At 55.6% G+C, this 17087-nt stretch overlaps 1 protein-coding gene across 1 annotated transcript; it reads left to right on the forward strand.

Moving 5' to 3' along the window:
- Positions 1-9020: 9020 nt before the first annotated feature.
- FUNDC2 (FUN14 domain containing 2) lies at positions 9021-16126 on the forward strand. The gene is made up of 5 exons (XM_082488176.1): positions 9021-9129; positions 9660-9810; positions 11206-11281; positions 12421-12555; positions 13204-16126. The coding sequence occupies exons 1-5, from the start codon at positions 9111-9113 to the stop codon at positions 13279-13281; spliced, it is 459 nt and encodes a 152-aa protein (XP_082344302.1). The 5' UTR covers positions 9021-9110; the 3' UTR covers positions 13282-16126.
- The last annotated feature ends 961 nt before the right edge of the window (positions 16127-17087 follow it).

Raw genomic sequence — 17087 nt, forward strand, 5'->3', positions numbered from 1 at the left:
AAAGGGAGGAGGGCAAGCGCAGTGGTAAGCTCCACTTCAGGAACCAGCTGACTTGGTGTCCTGGCCCGTGTCCGGGAGCGAGGTGAGGGAAGGGAGGGTGTCAGAGGAAGGGAAATTTAGGTGCGGTCTCTGCCTGGTCCCACCTTCCCTCTCACTGCAGAGGGGAAGGAGGAGAGCGGGTTGCAGGCTAGTGTCCTGCTGCTGCCCGGGCTATGGGAGCCTTTATTTCCCCCACAGGTCAGTCTGGGCTTGTACCTGGGGCTGGAGCCCCCCAGGGAGCTGGCAGCTGCCTTCTGGACCTGCTAGCCTGCATAGCTTGAGGAAATGGAGATTTAGGGGAAAATTTGCCTTCGGGATGCAGATAGCTTATGGCTACAAAGCAGGAGAGGCTGCCCCGGGTCCCCCAGCGCTGGGAGCCTGCAGGGTGCTTTGCATCTGCAGGGGCAGGGCTGGAGGTGCGGAAATGTATGTATATATGTGGGGTGTATCCCGGTCCCCCAGGTGCCTGCACCCCAAGCAGTGGTGATTTAGCCATACAACCTCGCTTCGAGCCATGTGGGAGGAAGAGGGTTGGGGTCATCTCTGGGAGACCCCCTCCCACCAGCTCTTCCTCACCCTTTTCTTCTCCCAGAGTCCTGCAGAACAGCTCAGAGAAGATGCACTGAAACGCTTTTGCAAATTTCTTCAGTTTTAAACTCACAAATTTTCAGTATCTCTTTTTAAAACCCAGGAAATCCCCCACACGCCCCCAAAATGCACACACACGTGCTTACACGCACACGCCGGCACGTGGTTCTTCCTCAGCTCACGAAGGCAGGAAGATGAGGAGGAACGCCCTGTGTGGTCTTGGCGTCTGCTGGACGAGCGAGGTGGGGAAATGTCCCATAAATCACGCTGTAGGGCAGCAGAAGTGCAACGGGATGGTGACCCCTTTGGTGACAGTCCCAGTGTGTGCAGAAGCATCCCTGTGACAGGTGCCTGGGCAACAGAGGGAGGCAGTGGGGATGGGAGATAGGAGCTGAGCCCCCCAGGTAGGGGCAATCCCAGTGGATGTAGGAACACATTCCACAATGTCCCACTGCCCCATGTACCCCAGCATAGCCTGGGAATGACCTCGAGCATCCCAGCCCCACAGGCTCACTGTGCAGGAGCATCCATGCCCGCGGGGTCAGTGATGGCTCTGTCCCCCTCCCACAGAAAGGAGTCAGTTCTCACCACCTCACTGGGTACACCGCCTCTCTTCCCACCCCTCTCCTTATGGCAACCCCAGGCCTGAGGAGGAAAACCATCCCGGGCAGCTGTGTCTGGCTGGGGCTCCCGCAGCAGCAGCAAGGAGCGCCTGGGGGGACTCCCCCTCGCCCCGTGTAAAACCCCAACCCGCTGAGGGGCTGCCCACTCCTTCCTGCGCTCGCCCCGGGGCTGGCTGACACAGCAGGAGCCGGGGCAGAAAGCGCTCCCCCCGCACCACCCAGCCTGCTCCCGGAGAGGCAAAAAGCCAGCGAGAAACACATTTCCTCCAGCTCATGCGCCGGCGGCTGGCTCCGTGCCTGGACTGGGGCTCCTTTTCTTTGCGAGGAAGATGAGCAACAGCCCATCCCGCGTTTTCCAGCAAGTATTTTGGGGCAAAACAAGTGGTGTGTCATATTCAGGGATGCCCCAGGTGCTTTGCACCACCTGCCCTGGCGCGGTGAAGTAGAAAGATATTGTTCAGTGCTGGAGGGGAAAGGGTTGTCTGGAGGTCTCGGAGAGACATGGGAGATCCGGGTTGCGCTTCTGGCACCAGTGTCCTCCTCAGTATGGACGTGACTTTACTCCAGTCATCCTGTCTGGGAATCTCCCAGTGCTGTGAGATTGTGCTCACCCGGAAAGTCTGGAAAAGGTGTTTCTTCCAGAAACAAGCAGATGGGGAAAACGTCACCAAGCAGACAACATGACCATGAAAAGGGGCAGTTGGTGTGTGGCAGCACAAGATGGGCACATGGTAGGGCTGGGGTTGGCTGTCAGGAGGGGTACTCCAGCTCCGGGTGCTGGAGATCTGCATGGAGTGGCATGGGGGCTTCTTCACCTCTAACTCTGGCAGGGATGCTCCAGACACTGTGGGATGACAACATCCAGGGGTCACGGAGGGCAGTCAGGCAAAGATTCCCTTGGGGGCTGCACTGGCAGGAGCCTGGACACAGAAATTAATGGTTGTGACACTGGCAGGTGCTGAATTGCTGGATTTAACAATTTGCAGCTACTGGGAGGCAGCTCCAGGTTCCTGACCCAGAGACATAAGAGAAGACTGGAGAGATGGGGTCTAACCTGAGGGAGCAGAAAGAAAATTATATTACCAAGATACTCAAAGCTGTGGGAAGGGGAATCCAGGTGTGAAACTGGACAACACTTGAAAATAACTTGGGGAGGGGACCCAGATTCTGGCGCTCACTGCACGCAGTGGGTAGCTTTGTGCAGACACGCGAGAGCCAGTGCAGAGCGAAGTGTGCTGAGGACAGCCCGGTTCCCCCCCAGCACAGCCTGCTAAGCCGGAGCCTGTACGCCCCAGCAAGAGCACGCATGGCTGCCACAAGTGGGGCGGCATTAGCAGCCCTGGTGCTTCTGAGGGCCCTGCAAAACCACGTGGGTGCCACTGCAAAGTGTCAGCATCACCCGTGCACGGCTGGGCCGGGATGGGCCAGGCGGTAGCAGACAGTTGCGCCTTTGAGAGAACTGCAGAGAGGCATTGGCATCCCGGTCCTGCCTGGAGCGAGGCACAGCATGTGCACATCTGCACATCCCCACATCTCCCCGTGAGACAGCGCCAGGGCACTCTCCTCCCTTGCAAATGTGATGGCAAAGCCAGGACAGACTCCTGCCACAGAGAGTCCCAGAGAAACCTGCTTGGCCAGAGCCAATGACCCACATGCATGTAGAAAGTGCTGTTTGTTTCCCTGAATTGTGCAGTTCTCAGCTCAGTACAGGGCTGGGGCAGATAAAAATGACTCAGAACAAAGTGAGCCATGTCTAATCTCTCCTGGGACTTTTTTTTGTGTGTATGTGAGAGAGCAAGTGACTCATGGCAGCTTCTCGGGAATGCAGAGCATCTCAGACACAGTGGCCACCCACGGGGCACTCACCCTTCCCAGCACTCATATGGGCAGAGGGCACCAAGACATTGGCTGTGCTGTGTGGCACCAGTGACCCGGTGGAAGGACCAGGCATGGCCCCTTGTACCAGCACTTCTGAGCTGGAGCATCTCCCGCTGCTGCCAGCATCCCACCTGGACCCTGCCTGCCCTGGGGAGGGCTCGGTTTTGGTGCGCGGCTGCTCCAAAAAGAGGAGTGGCAGCTGGAGGGTCGGCAGGACACATCCCTGCTCTTCCACAGACATGCCCTTGGCAAGTCCCCGCCGCGTGGGCTTGCCACGCTTCCTCCCCGTGCTGCCAAGCGCACGCTGCCAGCTGGCTCCTGCCCAGCCTGCCGGCCATGCCCACCTGGATGCGTGCCACACTGACTCATTTCACCAAATGCCGTAGGAAATCCCTGTCACCTTTCCAGCACCTCCCTGCACAGCCGGAGCGAAGGATGCTGCGGGGGTTTCCAGCCTCGTCTCTGGAGCTGGGTTTAGCGACAGGGGATGTGTTTATCCCATGTAACCAGCCCCTCTGTGCTTTGCAAGGGCAGAGGTGCTTTAAGGGGAGCAGTTTTGTTTGGTTTTTTTTTTTTTCAGAACTCACTGTCTCAGTTAGGAAGAAAATAAATTAAAACAAACCACCAACCCACCAGTTAAAAAAGGCATCTCTCCTGGTGCTCTTGTCTCTGCCCAGATGGAGAGACAAACCCCAGCCCTAGTGCAAATAAATCACTGCAGGAACAAAGCCCACACCTGTCCTTGGGGGAAAAAACCTCTCTTCTTTGGAACCAAAGCTCCAGGCCGGAGGAGAAATGCCTGACAGACCTTGCTCAGCCGCTGCACCCCAGCAATGACAGAGCAAAGAGGGGCTGCAGCCTCGTGCAGCTCACAGATCAGCCGAAACAGAGAGTGGGACCCCGAGGGAGCAGCAGCACAGCGGAGCCGATGGCACCAACACCCCTGAGTACTCGGCAAATCCAGCCCTGATGTTCCCTAGCCCCGGGGCAGGAATGCTGACACAGAGGAGGTCCCAAAAATAAGCCTGCTCTCCTCCCCTGGCTTTCCATGCAAGAAGTGTGTCAGCAGAGCATTTCTCCTTTCTCTCTCGTTTCTCACGTCAGAGGCAGCGGGAGCACAATGACCACACTCCTGACACACGGTGCCTGGGGGGGTTCTGCCTGCAGGAGCTGGGGACAACAAGCATTTGGGGGGTCTCACCAGTCAGAGGATGCTCCCTGTGGCCGCTGGCTTCACACGGCTATTGCTAAAGGATCTTTGCTCCTCAAGTGTCAGAGCAGCCCCGGGGAAAACCAGAGCAGCCTCCAGACACACACGCCCTTCATAAGTCACCTAAATACCCTGGCTGATTGAATGAGACTCAGAGCAATTGCTCTCCCCTGGGCTTGCTCTGGGGGTTGCTGCTGCTTGGTCTGTGTGGAGATGGGGTCACGTTCCCAAGGGGTGTCAGGTTTTTGGTGTCTGTTGTGCACTGTGCTCAGCTCATTTCCTGAGACACCCCGCCTGCTCCAAAAACTCCTGGAATAAGCCCCGAGCCCCCAGGGCTGCTCATGTTCAGCAAAGCTTCCCCTGCACCCCCCAAGAAACAGCTCTCCTCCGCGGATGCTGTGCTTGGGGCTGCGGGGAAGGGGCACGGTGGTGTCCTTCCTTACCCATCCCCCCGGTGCTCAGTGCTGCTCGACTCTGGCACCCTCGCACCGACAGAGCTCCTGGAGAGCCAGAAAAGGGGCTAAATTTAACAACAGGAATTTAACGGTGCTCCCGGGGAACAGCTGTTTAAGAGAAGCAGTGTCCCAGAAAATCCTCTCTTGATCATTGCAAAGAAGAAAGGAGAACTAGATGCAGGGAGCTGTAGCAAGCTCCCGTGCAGCCTGAAGCCCTCCACCCAGCTGCCCCCCAGCCTCGGGCTGTGCCTGCTGCTGGGGCAGAGCCCTAAGCATGAGGATGCTGCCGCAGCTAGCGCCCATGGGTGTCCCTGCACCGTGCTTGGCTTGTCCCCACATGCCCAGTCCGCGGGGCTGGCAGAGGTGCCTGCTGGCCAAGCAGCGACAGGAGAGGGTGCAGACTCACGAAGTGTGGGGATTGTCAGGGAAGACGGACCACTCTCCTGGCCAAAGGGGCAGAAAAACGGCCAAGAGTTGATTATGGCGCATCCAGGAATTGTTATTCGCCTTTTACATCTGGGGAAACCGCTGCAGGGAGCAGCAGGAGTTGCCCACTGTCACCTGCAAGGCAGCAGCAGGTCAGAAAGAGAGCGCCTGTATCACCTGAGCAGCCACTTGATAACGTTTGCTGTGCTCCAGGCTGGCTGCATCCATTCATTGCCCAAAATCAGCGCTTTTCGGCAAGAGGAAAGGCTCGAGGGGCGGCCGGGGGCTCACTGCCAGTCTCAGCACAGCACTGTGCCTGGTGCCAGCCTGCTCCGCCTGCCCTCCCATTCCCTAAACCTGGCTGGCCGAAATCCCATCTGCTGGCAGGAGGGAGCAGAAAGCCTCTTCCTTTGCAGCGTGTAAGTGGGGGAGGCTGGGGGAGAGCCGGCCTGCGCTGAAAAGTCCCCATGGCAGCTGGGGGGGAGTGAAGAAGACAGGCTGTCGCCCCCACCCGTAGACACCGAGCGGCACGAAGGGCTGGAGCCCGCGTTTGTTTCATTTCCAGAAAATGAGAAAAGAGAGAGACGGCGTCAGAGAGAGAAACCCCGCTGAAAATCCCCGCGCTCTTGCTTTGACGGGGCTGAGCTGCAAATTTCCTTTCTGCAAGCTGCAGCGTGCCCCCGACCAGCCGCCGAGCCGGGGCTGTCCCTGCGCGGCTGCGTGACACCAGCGCGGATGTCCCAGCTGGGGGAAGGGGAATTCAGACGTTTCTCCTCACCGTACTAAAAGCAGCAACACGGTGGCAGCCTTGGCAGAGCACCGCATGGCTGGGGCCACGAGGCCGGCAGCGTCAGGGCCACATCACGCTGAGCCACCGGAGTAGCAGCTTGGGAGCCCTGGGACACTGCAGCCCTCCAGGTCCCCGCACACCCGGGACACGTTTCCTATCCACGAGGGACCCTGGCATCCGGCGGAGATGGCCAGGTATGGTGCCTCACTAAGGTGCCCGGAGGGGCATTGTGGGTCCATTTACAGAGGATTTTTGGGGGCTCTGCAAGTGCAGGCTCACAGGGGGGGACATGGTTTTGCTGACTGTGTTATTGCCCCATACCACTGGTGAGCTGCAGCTCAGCCTGGCCGTGCAGGATGGGAGGAGGTGGTGTTGCTGGGAGGGAGGGGAAGCCTTTGAGACGGGGAACGGCTTTTCATGCCTCTATCTCCTGAGCTGAACAGGGCTGCTCACCAGGAAGGCGCCTTGCCGGGAGTCCCAGTGGCTGTGGGGTGCTGAGGTGCTAGTGCTGGGCTCTGCCGCTGTGCCTGCTGGCCCCTGTGCCACCCTCTGTGCCAAGCGGGGCCTGACCCCACTGCACAGGAGCCCTCAGCCCTGCAGCCCCTCCAGCCCGCCCCCCCCCCGTCAGCCCATCTTCTTCCCCACTGTGGAAGGAAGCCGAGCATGTGCCCCGGGAGATGGTGCACGTGCTCCGGGAAAGATGGGACCATGCTGCAGATGCTCAGGCCAGCGGGTACCCCTGGGACCATGTGTGTGGAGGACCCCCAGCTGGCACTGGGGAGGAGGCACAAGAGGAACCCTGCCTGGCCCCAGGGCACCGGGGCAGCCCTTTGCCCAGGGCAGGGAGACAAAACTAGAGATGTGTGCTGTATGGGGGTGGAAGCCCACCACATACCAAACATGCAGGAGACCCCAGTGCCACCTGACACTGGTGTTGGATGGGATTTCCAAGATGAAACGCTGCTGCCAGGCGCCCGCTTGCCCCCTCCTCATCAACCATCCCTTCCCCAGCCTCCACATCTTCTTTTCCCAGGGAAGCTGCTCTGCTTGCTGCCAGCCCTGCCTAGAGACGAGGCGGAAACCCAGCAGAGACATGGTGCTCTTGGCTGCTCAGTAGTCGGTGTAGGATCTGTCCGACAATCTCGCTAACAGCTACATCTGATTACTGGGTCACCAAAGGGTGACCACACTGCACCTGCAGGAGCTGCCCTCTGATCTGCTGGGGACAGGACGACCGGGGCTCTCCAGGAACGTGGTGGGGGCAGAGGGGAGCCCTGATCCCGAGCAATGCTATGGGGCTTCGGCTGCCCAGGAGAGCAAATGTAGGATCTCTCCAGTTGCCAGAGAGTAAATAAACCCTTGTGGAGTGCAGTCTCTTTCTCCGGGTGGTTATGAGAGAAAAAACCCTTTGGAGCATCATGTCTACATGGTTCCTGGGGTTCAAGGGCTGGGCACTGGGCTGGACACCCAGCTCCTGCACCCCCACAGCACCCATCCCTCCAGCTGAGCCTTGCCTGACCCTCAGCACATCAGACCACTGGGTCTCAAGGCCCAAAGCTGCTGTGGGCAGCAGCCACCAGTCCCCACGGCACAACAGTGTGCAAGACCCCTCGGTCCCCAGGGAAGCGCTGTCCCACCACTTTGGTTGGGGTGCGCACACACTGCTCCAGCCAGTTCCCCCTAATCAGGGCAGTGCAGGAAACACGTGCAATGCTGCTGCGGCTCTGACACGTCCCTGCCTGCTTGAGGGGGAAGGAGGTGTGGGGCTGTTTGCAAGCAGGATGTCCCGGCCACAGCGGCAGAATGTTGCCGTTGGTTCCCAGAACATTGTCTGTTCCCCGACCCGTCCTGCGCTGCCTCTGCTTCTGCTCCCACTCATGCACTGGTTTCCGCTAAGCCCACAGGAAGGTCAAGTCCGCTCCTCCCTTGCTTACAGCCTCTCCAGGAGTTTCTCTTTTATTTTGCCTGAAGTATCTCAGGTTTTCTGGCTTTGCTACTCCCTGGGCAGCTGCGTCCTCAGGTGGGCAGTAGGTGGATTTTGTTCTGCAAGAGTTCAGGTGAGTAATGGCTCAGAAATTGGAAGGATCATTGTTCCAGGGGAGACAATAAAGCGCTTTCCCGCCAGGCAGCTCGCCTGGGCTGCCCAAAGCGGCTCAGGGGCACATCGGGGCAGAGCTGGGGGTGCGTGCTGGACCCTCCACGCCGCTTCCAACATGCCCGAGACCCCAACTCCACCGCAGGCCTGCCCCGCTCCTCCGTGTCACCCAACACGGGAAAAGTCCTGCCCCACGTGCCAGGGCGCTGAGCTGCTGTGCTGGTTTTGGCTGGGACAGCGTCAATTTTCTTCATAGGAGCCAGCGCAGGGCGACGTTATGGGTTAGAGTTGATAACACCGGGATGTTTCAGCCATTGCTGAGCAGTGCTCGCACAGACTCGAGGCCTTTTCTGCCCCTCACACCCCCCACCAGCGGGGGCGGGGGGGGGGACACAAGAAGCTGTGAGGGGACACAGCCGGGACAGCTGTCCCCCACTGACCAAAGGGACATTCCAGACCGTATGACGTCATGCCCAGCGTATAAAGCTGGGGAAGAAGGAAGAGGGGGGACGTTCGGAGTGATGGCGTTTGTCTTCCCGAGTCACCGTCACGCGCGACGGCGCCCCGCTCTCCCGGGGACGGCTGAACGCCCGCCCGCCCGCCCGCGGGGCGCGGGGAATGAACGTTTTGTTTTGCTCCGCTTCTGTGCGCCGCTTTTGCTCTACCCATTAAACTGCCTTTGCCTCAACCCACCCCTGTCCTCACCGTTACCCTCCCGGCGCTCCCCCGTCCCACCCGTGGCCGAGCTCCCGCCCGGCACGGCCGCGCTCGTTGAAAGCGAACGGCAAAAAGCGGCCGCCAGCGCGCTCCCGGCCGGTGCCCGCGCGTGCCCGCGGCCGGCCCCCACCCACGCGCGTGCCCGCGCGCCGCCGCTACACGCCTTCCTCCTCTCCGTGACGTACCGAGGGAGGGGCGGGGCGTGATACGTCAGGCGTCTGCGCCTGCGCCTCGTGGTCACGTGCCCGCTGCGGCCCCGTGGCGGCGGTGAGCGGAGCCCAGCGGCGCCATGGCGGTGCCGAGCGGAGGTGGGGCGGGGCGGCCTGGGACGGCGGCGGCGGGTCCTCCCACTCCTCTCCACCCTGGCGGCGGGGTCCCCGGTTCTCCCATCTAGCCCCCGCCCCCCCTTCCCCTTCCCCTCCCCCTCCCCCTCCCCCGGCGGAGAGCGGGGTCCGTGGCCTGCGCGACGCTGTTTCCATTGGCAACGCGCGGCGGCCGCTAGCGGGGCTTGGCACCGCCTGTCGGCCTGAACGGCCGCAGGACGCCCTGGGGGCGGCTCTCGGGACGAAGCTCCTCAGCCCACCCCCCTTCCTCAGGGCATGACCTGCGGGAGCACCGAGGGGGGTGAGGGGCCCCGGGGACGGAGTCTGAGGGGCCCTGAGGGGGGGCTGCGGCCCTCGGGGGAGGGCGTGGGACCTGGGGGTTCCCAAAGGCCCGGGAGGAGTGCCAGGCCCCGTGGGCTGTGTGACTGGGCGGGGGTCCCGTGTCCCTAGGGAGGCCCCAGGCAGGGGGCCGTGGGGCCGCAGTCCTGGCACTGAGACTCTCCGGGTGCCTGCAGGTGTGAAGGAGGACTCGTTCAACGTGCTGGACCTGGCAGAGTACACCAAGAACCGGCCCTGGTGGCGCAAGGTCTTTGCCCCCAGCTCGGGGTCGAGCGCTGAGAAATACAATGTGGCCACGCAGCTGGTGATCGGAGGGGTCACGGGATGGTAAGATGTGCTGGGGTTGCCATTGCTGCTTGTGGCAGGCAGGATGCCTGTGGGCACTCGCTGGGCTTTTGGGAACACAGTGACAGGTGCAGGGTGGTCATCTGGCAGTCTTTCAGAGAAGGCAGGTGCCCAGCTTGCTCAGCCCACTGTGCACTGGCACGCTCTGCTGAACGGCGGGAGGTCTTAAAAGCTGTCTCTAACGGGGAGCTGAAGAGTTGACACTATCTCCTAGGGAAGAAAATAGCATCAGACTTTAATTTTTGAGGTGAGATAATTCTCTTTAACTTCTGGCATAAAGTGGTGGTGTTGAATTTAGGACAGGCAAATAGGAGCCTCTTGGAACAAGGATACCTTCTTCCCTGGAGGTGGATGTGCTTCAGGCATCTGCACAAAAATCTCCTGTGGAGGTGGCTGATTGCACCTGTGGGCATGGTTCCTGGTGTTTTCTGTTGCTTGTAGCAAGTGCTGGGGCTGGTGGCTTGTGGCTCTGTTTGCAGCTTCGTTCCCACAGCAGCGTTGCTTGAGTTGAAAACTCGGTGCAGTCACACTGCTTTGCTTCTTGCCATGCCTGTTTTCTTTGTCTGGCATAGGGGCAACCATTTAAAAATGTATGATAGATCTTAATTTTCTGATAAAAATATGAGCTGGACACCTCTCTCTTGTATCTTCACTAAATGTATGTGTTCAGAAATGGGTAAGAGGAGATCGCTGTGTTGTTTTGCAACGTTGATAAGGAAACTGTCCTCAAAGTAAAGTCAGTTTGGGGTGATACAATACACTAGCCTTCTGCTGCATGACTGAGCAATCGGATGGTGCTTTCTTGAGTTCTGGTGGCTGCAACAATGTTTTTCATATTGAAAGCATGTAACCCAGTTTGGAGACCAGTATAGCTTTAGACCACTGCTGTCTGCTTGTTTCAGAATTTTTCTCTTCTGAGAAACAAAACTGAAAAGTAAGCAGTTGTTTGGGCAGCAAAGCAACTTGTCTTGTGACCTGCTCCCTGTGTTCTATTATGGAACAGCAGCAGATGTGCTGCCTAATTTCCCTTCAGAGATGATACCAGTTAAAAAAAAACCAAACTAAAATCACTTGTTGATTTTGGTTAAATCATGTGTTTCCGATTACTCTTCTGGGGGAAGTTGAAGAGATAAGAATCAAAACTGCAAAAGGCTGAAATGCAATAGTGAGAAGTAAAAAGCTATAAAGCATCACTTTTGGCTGGGGGAATATCCTTTCTCTGTCTCTCTGGTTGCATGTGGGTTTCTTCTGCCGTTTGTCAGGCTGTCTCTGAGCCTTGGGTAATTACTGCCAAAGGCAGCCTTGCCTGTGGGAAGCATGCTGAGGGGCGTGTGTTTGGTGTCTTGTTCTCCTGACTGGATCCTGGTTGATTTGTAGGTGTACTGGATTCATCTTCCAGAAAGTTGGAAAGCTGGCAGCGACAGCAGTGGGAGGTGGCTTTTTCCTACTTCAGGTGTGTATGAACAGTGGACCATGCTTTCTGACAACTGTGCTGGTGGGGACGAAAGGCTGTGTAGTGATGGGATGGGTGGGGCCAGTTCCCAGATCTGCCAGGAGCTCTGTGTGGCCCTGATGTCAAGGGCATGTGTTCCCTGGGGTGATTAGATGTGGCAGCAAAACAGGATCAGTGTATGTAAACCTAAGGATTGCCAAAAGATGCTATTCGCTTAGGGTCCGCTGACAAAGGCATGTGCGGGCTGTTACTGCAGGGGCACCTGAGGCAGCCTTCGGCTGTGGCAAACCATGCTGCTGCTGCAGGACTATCTGGTTAGAGCTGGCTACTGTACTTAGACCTGTGCCTGTGGAGATGGTGTTCCTGGAGGAACAGCCCTGGATGTCAGGAAGGAATTGTTCCATGTCTACGATATGCTTCCTGAGGAGTCAGGCCAGCACAGACAGGGCTTTCTGTAAAGCATTGGGGAAGAGGAGAGAAACAGAGATCTGTCTCTCTGTCCTTAACCATCTCTCCTGGTTTCCAAGAGCACTGGCACTGAGGGGAGCTGCTTGGGTGTGGACATCTAGCTTTTACATCCTGCAGGAGGCAGAACGGCTCTGAGGCCTCACTCAGCAGTCTTGTTTGCTTCTTAGGCGCTGTCTGTGTGTGACTTGTTCTTCCTGCTCTTCTGGCTCTGCTTGTTCTGCTGAAAGCCCAAAAGCTTGCTCTGAGCAGGGAGAGTTTCACTGGTGAATCATCCTGACCAGATAAAATATTTAGAGAGGAACAAGCTATTAATAGCTGTGTCCACTCACAGCAGCAGGAAAGCTGCAGAGAGTCCCAACAACATACGTGGCAGTTGCAAAGGGGAGGTGATGCCAGCTTTACATTAGCAAATAGAGGCTGAAACAGGCTAAGCTGCAATGTGTTCCCTGCTGTTAGGGGATTACTGTGGAAGACAGATGTTGCAGGACAGTTAATACAGCTACAGGGGTGGTCCTTTGTCCAATTTTTAAGCTAGTGTGCTCATCCTCTCAGACCACTGGAGCAGTGGGTGGGCTGTGGTCAGGAAAGGTGGGTGGGCAAGGGGGTCTGTTTAGCCATGGTCAGGCAGGACTTTACTCCAGGAACTTTCTTTCCACCCCTCAAAACTCTAGATCGCAAACCACACAGGATACATCAAAGTGGACTGGAAACTAGTAGAACGGGATGTGAACAAAGCCAAGCAGCAGCTGAAATTTCACAGCAGTGGTAACAAAGTGTCTCCAGAAGTGAAAAGCAAAGTGGATGAGGTGAGACAACTCTCCCAAGGGCACATGCAGGTGCTTAGCTGGAGGGGCAGCAGAAACCAGGATTGACTCTTGGGCTCTTGCAGATCTTCCATTGTGCAAATACAAGGAGGGAATGCTTGTGTGACAGCAAAACTGGAGAGATGGCAAAGCTATCTATGCATATTTGAGACAGCCAGGGTGGCTTCCAGGCATGACACCAGCTCACCATGTGTTGCTACAAATTCCTTGAGGTTGGGAGAAAACATGCTGGGGTTGTGGGGGTTGTGAAGTGCCTCTTCAGTCTGACAAGAAAAGCTAAGCAGGTCTGGCCTAGTTACCCTGAGCTCTGCTGTACCCTGGTCTGGCACGCACGCTCAGCGGCCCCTTCTGTCAGACTGACTGTGCTGGTTGTGAGAGAACACTGGAGCATGTAGGCTTGGACTGCAGCTCTTGGAGCATCCAGGCTGTGCTGGGTCAGTTCAGGAGCTGTACATGCAGCAGGGAGATCAGGGAGGGGAGGTAATTAGATACTTTCCCAGACCTGAGCAGTATGCTCTCTCCGAGTGTGACTCACCTTGGAGAACAGCCTGAGGGATGTCGTCTTATGGGGAGGGCGGGTGGGTGACCTGCTGTTGTTGAACACTGTTGGCTCTTCTCTCCCCTGCCTAGGTGATCATATTTCTGAAGAAGAATGTTATCCTGACTGGAGGATTTGCGGGAGGATTCCTGCTTGGAATGGCATCCTAGAAACTGCACTTGACTCTCCCTTCATGCCCAGCCTCCCCTGCCCTCCTCTACTGCTGTTCTCTCTCACTTAGAAGTCAAAGGAAGTTGCCGACAGGCTCAGTCCCTCTGCTCACAGGTTCCAGCCCTTATTTCTTACAACACTGCTTCTGATTTCCAAAGTTTTCCCCTGTCTGGGCTGTTAGGATGCTGGAATCGATCTGAAAACTTACGGCTCCTGTTGATTCATTGTGGGGTTTTTTCCCCCACCAAATATGCCCAGTCCCAAATTTTCTGATGAGTTGCAGCCTCATAAACATGTAGTGGCAGGGAAATCTCTTAAATGTGCTTCTTCCCAGGTGCTCAGGCTGTTACATATGCATTTGTTTGCCAGTATATGTGTACAACAGCTGTCAGCTGTTCACTGCTATTTAGCTTGCACTTTTTCTGCCCTGGTACCTGGAAAGCCTGTGCTTCCCTCTGTACAGAGGTGGTGTGTGCAATCCAAAATGTGCTTGGCTGTCCTGGGGTGGATGCAGAAGGGGACACAGGGGGCTGTGTCCAGGCCAGGTGGATAAGGAGCAAGTTCATGCTATATCTGGGGGTTCTCCTGTCCTCCCCCTGCCATTGCACTGCACGTAGATGGCAGTTTGGCTTCTTCTCTGGTGTTATTTATACCCCTTACTGGAATTGCAGCACCGGCACTGCTGATTGAAACTAAGCACCATGGATGACTCTCCAGGCCCTTTCCTCATCATGTGTTCTGAAAGTCACCAAGCTTCCTGCACTGTAGAGCGCCTTTCTCGCTTGCTAGCTGACTGCTCAGCTTTTGAAATGTGCTGAGGTGCTCTCTTGTGGTGGGGCAGGCTTCCAGCGTGCTTGACCTGTCTGTGTCAGGCTAGCTGGCATAGGCAATGTGTGTTTCAGCCATGCCGCTTACTGTAAATAACCTTGGGCCTCAGACTCATGTCTACCATGACGTTCTCTGGCCACTTTGGCTGGCGTTGGTGATGCTCTTAGAACTGTAACCATGTGGGACAGGAAGTGCATCCCTGTTTAAGGTACATTGTACTGGTCCTGGTCCAGGGTCCCTGTTGCCAGCTCTGCTGGAATGGTGGCAGGGGAGGATGTGAAACCTTTACCTGCCTCTGCAGAGCACAAACTTCATCTCCCTGGTCCCTGCAAGCAACTAAAATGACAAAACTGTTGGGAAAACCAGGTTGTGCTCTCGTGAGAGTGGCTCATTTCCATACTTTCTGCCTTGGTTATGTTCCTTCCTTCTTTGCATTTACCATTGCCACAAAAAAAGCTGCTTGCTTAATTCCATCAGCTGCAGCCCTTCTCCTGCAGGTGATGAGGCAGCCCAGATGCAGAGCTCAGCTCTTTGGACAGTCTGTCCCAATGCAGCTGCGTGCAGAGCAGAGCTCTAACCTACAAGAGAAAATTACCAAAAAACCCCACCCCAAATCCCTTAGAGGTGTTCTGCATTGGCTGGGCTGGGCTGGCATTACCACTTTCCAGAGTGTGGGGACTTGCATGACGGTGGGGTGATGTACTCCAGCAGGTACATGTAGAAGTTCTTGCCAAGAATGGGTTTTTTATGTGAAAGGCAGCCCATCCTTCAGTGGGAGACATGCCAGGGAATGATGATGTGCATGGGTGATTGGGACACAGCACCTGCCCCAGCAGGAGCACCCCATCTCCATTGCTGTGTAATGCCTTTCTCATCATCTCTGCTGCTCTCAGTATGGCTGTAAATGGGGATGTTCCCCCGAGAGCTGCTGGGAGAGCTGGAACAGTAGGTTCTTCCACCAGAGGTTTTGGGATGAGCACTTGCAGTTGTTAATTTTGTTTCAGCTCTGTTGGTTGTCAGTGTAGCAACACATTGATTTAGCTGAGATTTTCTCACCTTCAGGGTCTGAAAAGAGGCTGCAGGCAGTCAGGAAACAGAAGTCGGTATCTTTGCTCCTGTCCTGCCATACATGGCCAAGGAGAATGAAGGAGCAGCTGGGCTCACTTCCTTTTAACGATGGTCTTCCTAAAAGCCATCCAGGACAGAAGGAATGATGTGATGCAAGGAATAAGTCTTCAGTAAACTGGTGTTTGGGAGTGGAGTGACAGATAATGGTGGTAGTTTTGGGGTTGGTTTGTTTTTGTTTTGTTTTGTTTGTTTTTTTTGTAGGAATCCTGGAGGGCTGAACGTGCATGAATTGATACATTTGTATTGCAGGGTATCTCTTGTTCCTGTAGGAAAACAGCGTTGCTGCCTCTCTGCCTGGTGTGCTGTATAATACAACTCCTTCTGAGATGCACTAATCTCCACAAAGCTTTCTCCAACGAAGAAGCTCAATGTAAATCATTAACAGACCGTAGGGATGTTTTTCAGGCTCAAATGTGGAAGGGTGTACTGGGTTCTGCTGCACAGGGTCCCGACTTGCTGCTATGGAGAGAAATGGCCCAGAGAGGGAGCTAAAACGCCTCAGTTGCTGCTGGAAGGGGAAACAAGTGACAAATTCATGTTAAGTTTGATGTGAATGCAGGCAGGGAATGGACAAGGACATCAGGATCTGGCAAGTCTTTCTGCTGTGCCAGTGTCGGGCTCGTGGCTGGCACCGGTTGATGCTGTGAGCTCACACTGGAAGCTTTGATGCTGAGTCAGCTTCTGTGGGGATGCGTTTTCATTGTTGCAGATGCCAAGATGAGGTGTTTCGTGTCCCCCTCACCCCGCTCTTTTTGGTCTTGTTTCAACAACTTCTGGCGTCTGTTCCAGTATGAGAAGGTTTAAAACACACTAGGCTTTTAAAGTGTTTTTATATATTGTATGTAAAAGCTTGTTGAAGTGATATTTTATTAAACGGTTTTGCTCTAATAGCTTCTACGTGTGAGTTCTGTTGACTTCTTGGGAACCAGAGTGGTTTTGTCTTGCTGTGCGTGTTGTGTTTGACTTGGGGGAGCAGTTACAGCCAGTCTGGTAGCATGAGGCCAGCAGCCTTCTCTCGTCTCTGCAGGTAACCACAGGCTGCCTTAATAAATCCTTCTCCTTGATGATGCTGGCACCTATCACCCATGTTCCCAAAAGGTGGGGTGCTTCTGGAGCAGGAGGCGATTCTGCTGCCAGCCTGGCTTCAGAGCCTCCCTGCTGAGCAGGTTTGCTCCACTCAAATAGAAATGGGCATGGAGATGAGGCTTTTTAATAGGCGCAACAGTAGCCTAAATGCTTATCTTTTGTCATCTTCTTTCCATTGCTCCTGCTCAGATAGGGTGAAAAGGAAAAATGAGCTACTTGTCAAGTTTTTGAGCTGCTTCACAACATTGCCACCGCTTTCCCCTACTTTTCAGGAATACTAAAACCCCTATTTTGCCTCAAGGTTTTTTTTTCAGGGGGGTGGGAGGGGAAGGCTAGCCCTGAATTATTCTCATCTTGAGCCCTGGTTATAAAAATATCAAGCAGCTTCTATTTAAACATGATGATATCACATGTAGCTCTGGACTGTGAATGGCAGCCAAGCTGCCTGGCTTGCAGCTATGTCGTATTCCCAATAAACAACCAGACCGAGACTACAATTTGTTCCAGTCATTTATTTTGTATCATGGTATTTCAGAGCAGTGAATACAGATGGTTTGCTCTTCTAGGCTTCAATACGCTCAACTATTGTGCCTAGACTACAGTGGTCTGTTTATAGAAGCTGTATTTCATAAGTAAGTTGTACTTGATCACAGCACAAAAGTCCTTTACGGCTAGATCTAATGACAGAGTTAGGGGCCTAGTGAGTTTGAAGTCTGGTGTTTAGGTGCCTAGGCCCTGTAATGGACTAGGCACCCGCTGAGGT

The sequence above is a fragment of the Vanellus vanellus genome, assembly GCF_965231255.1.
Source record: "Vanellus vanellus genome assembly, chromosome: 10".
In the NCBI taxonomy this organism is placed as follows: Eukaryota; Metazoa; Chordata; class Aves; order Charadriiformes; family Charadriidae; genus Vanellus; species Vanellus vanellus.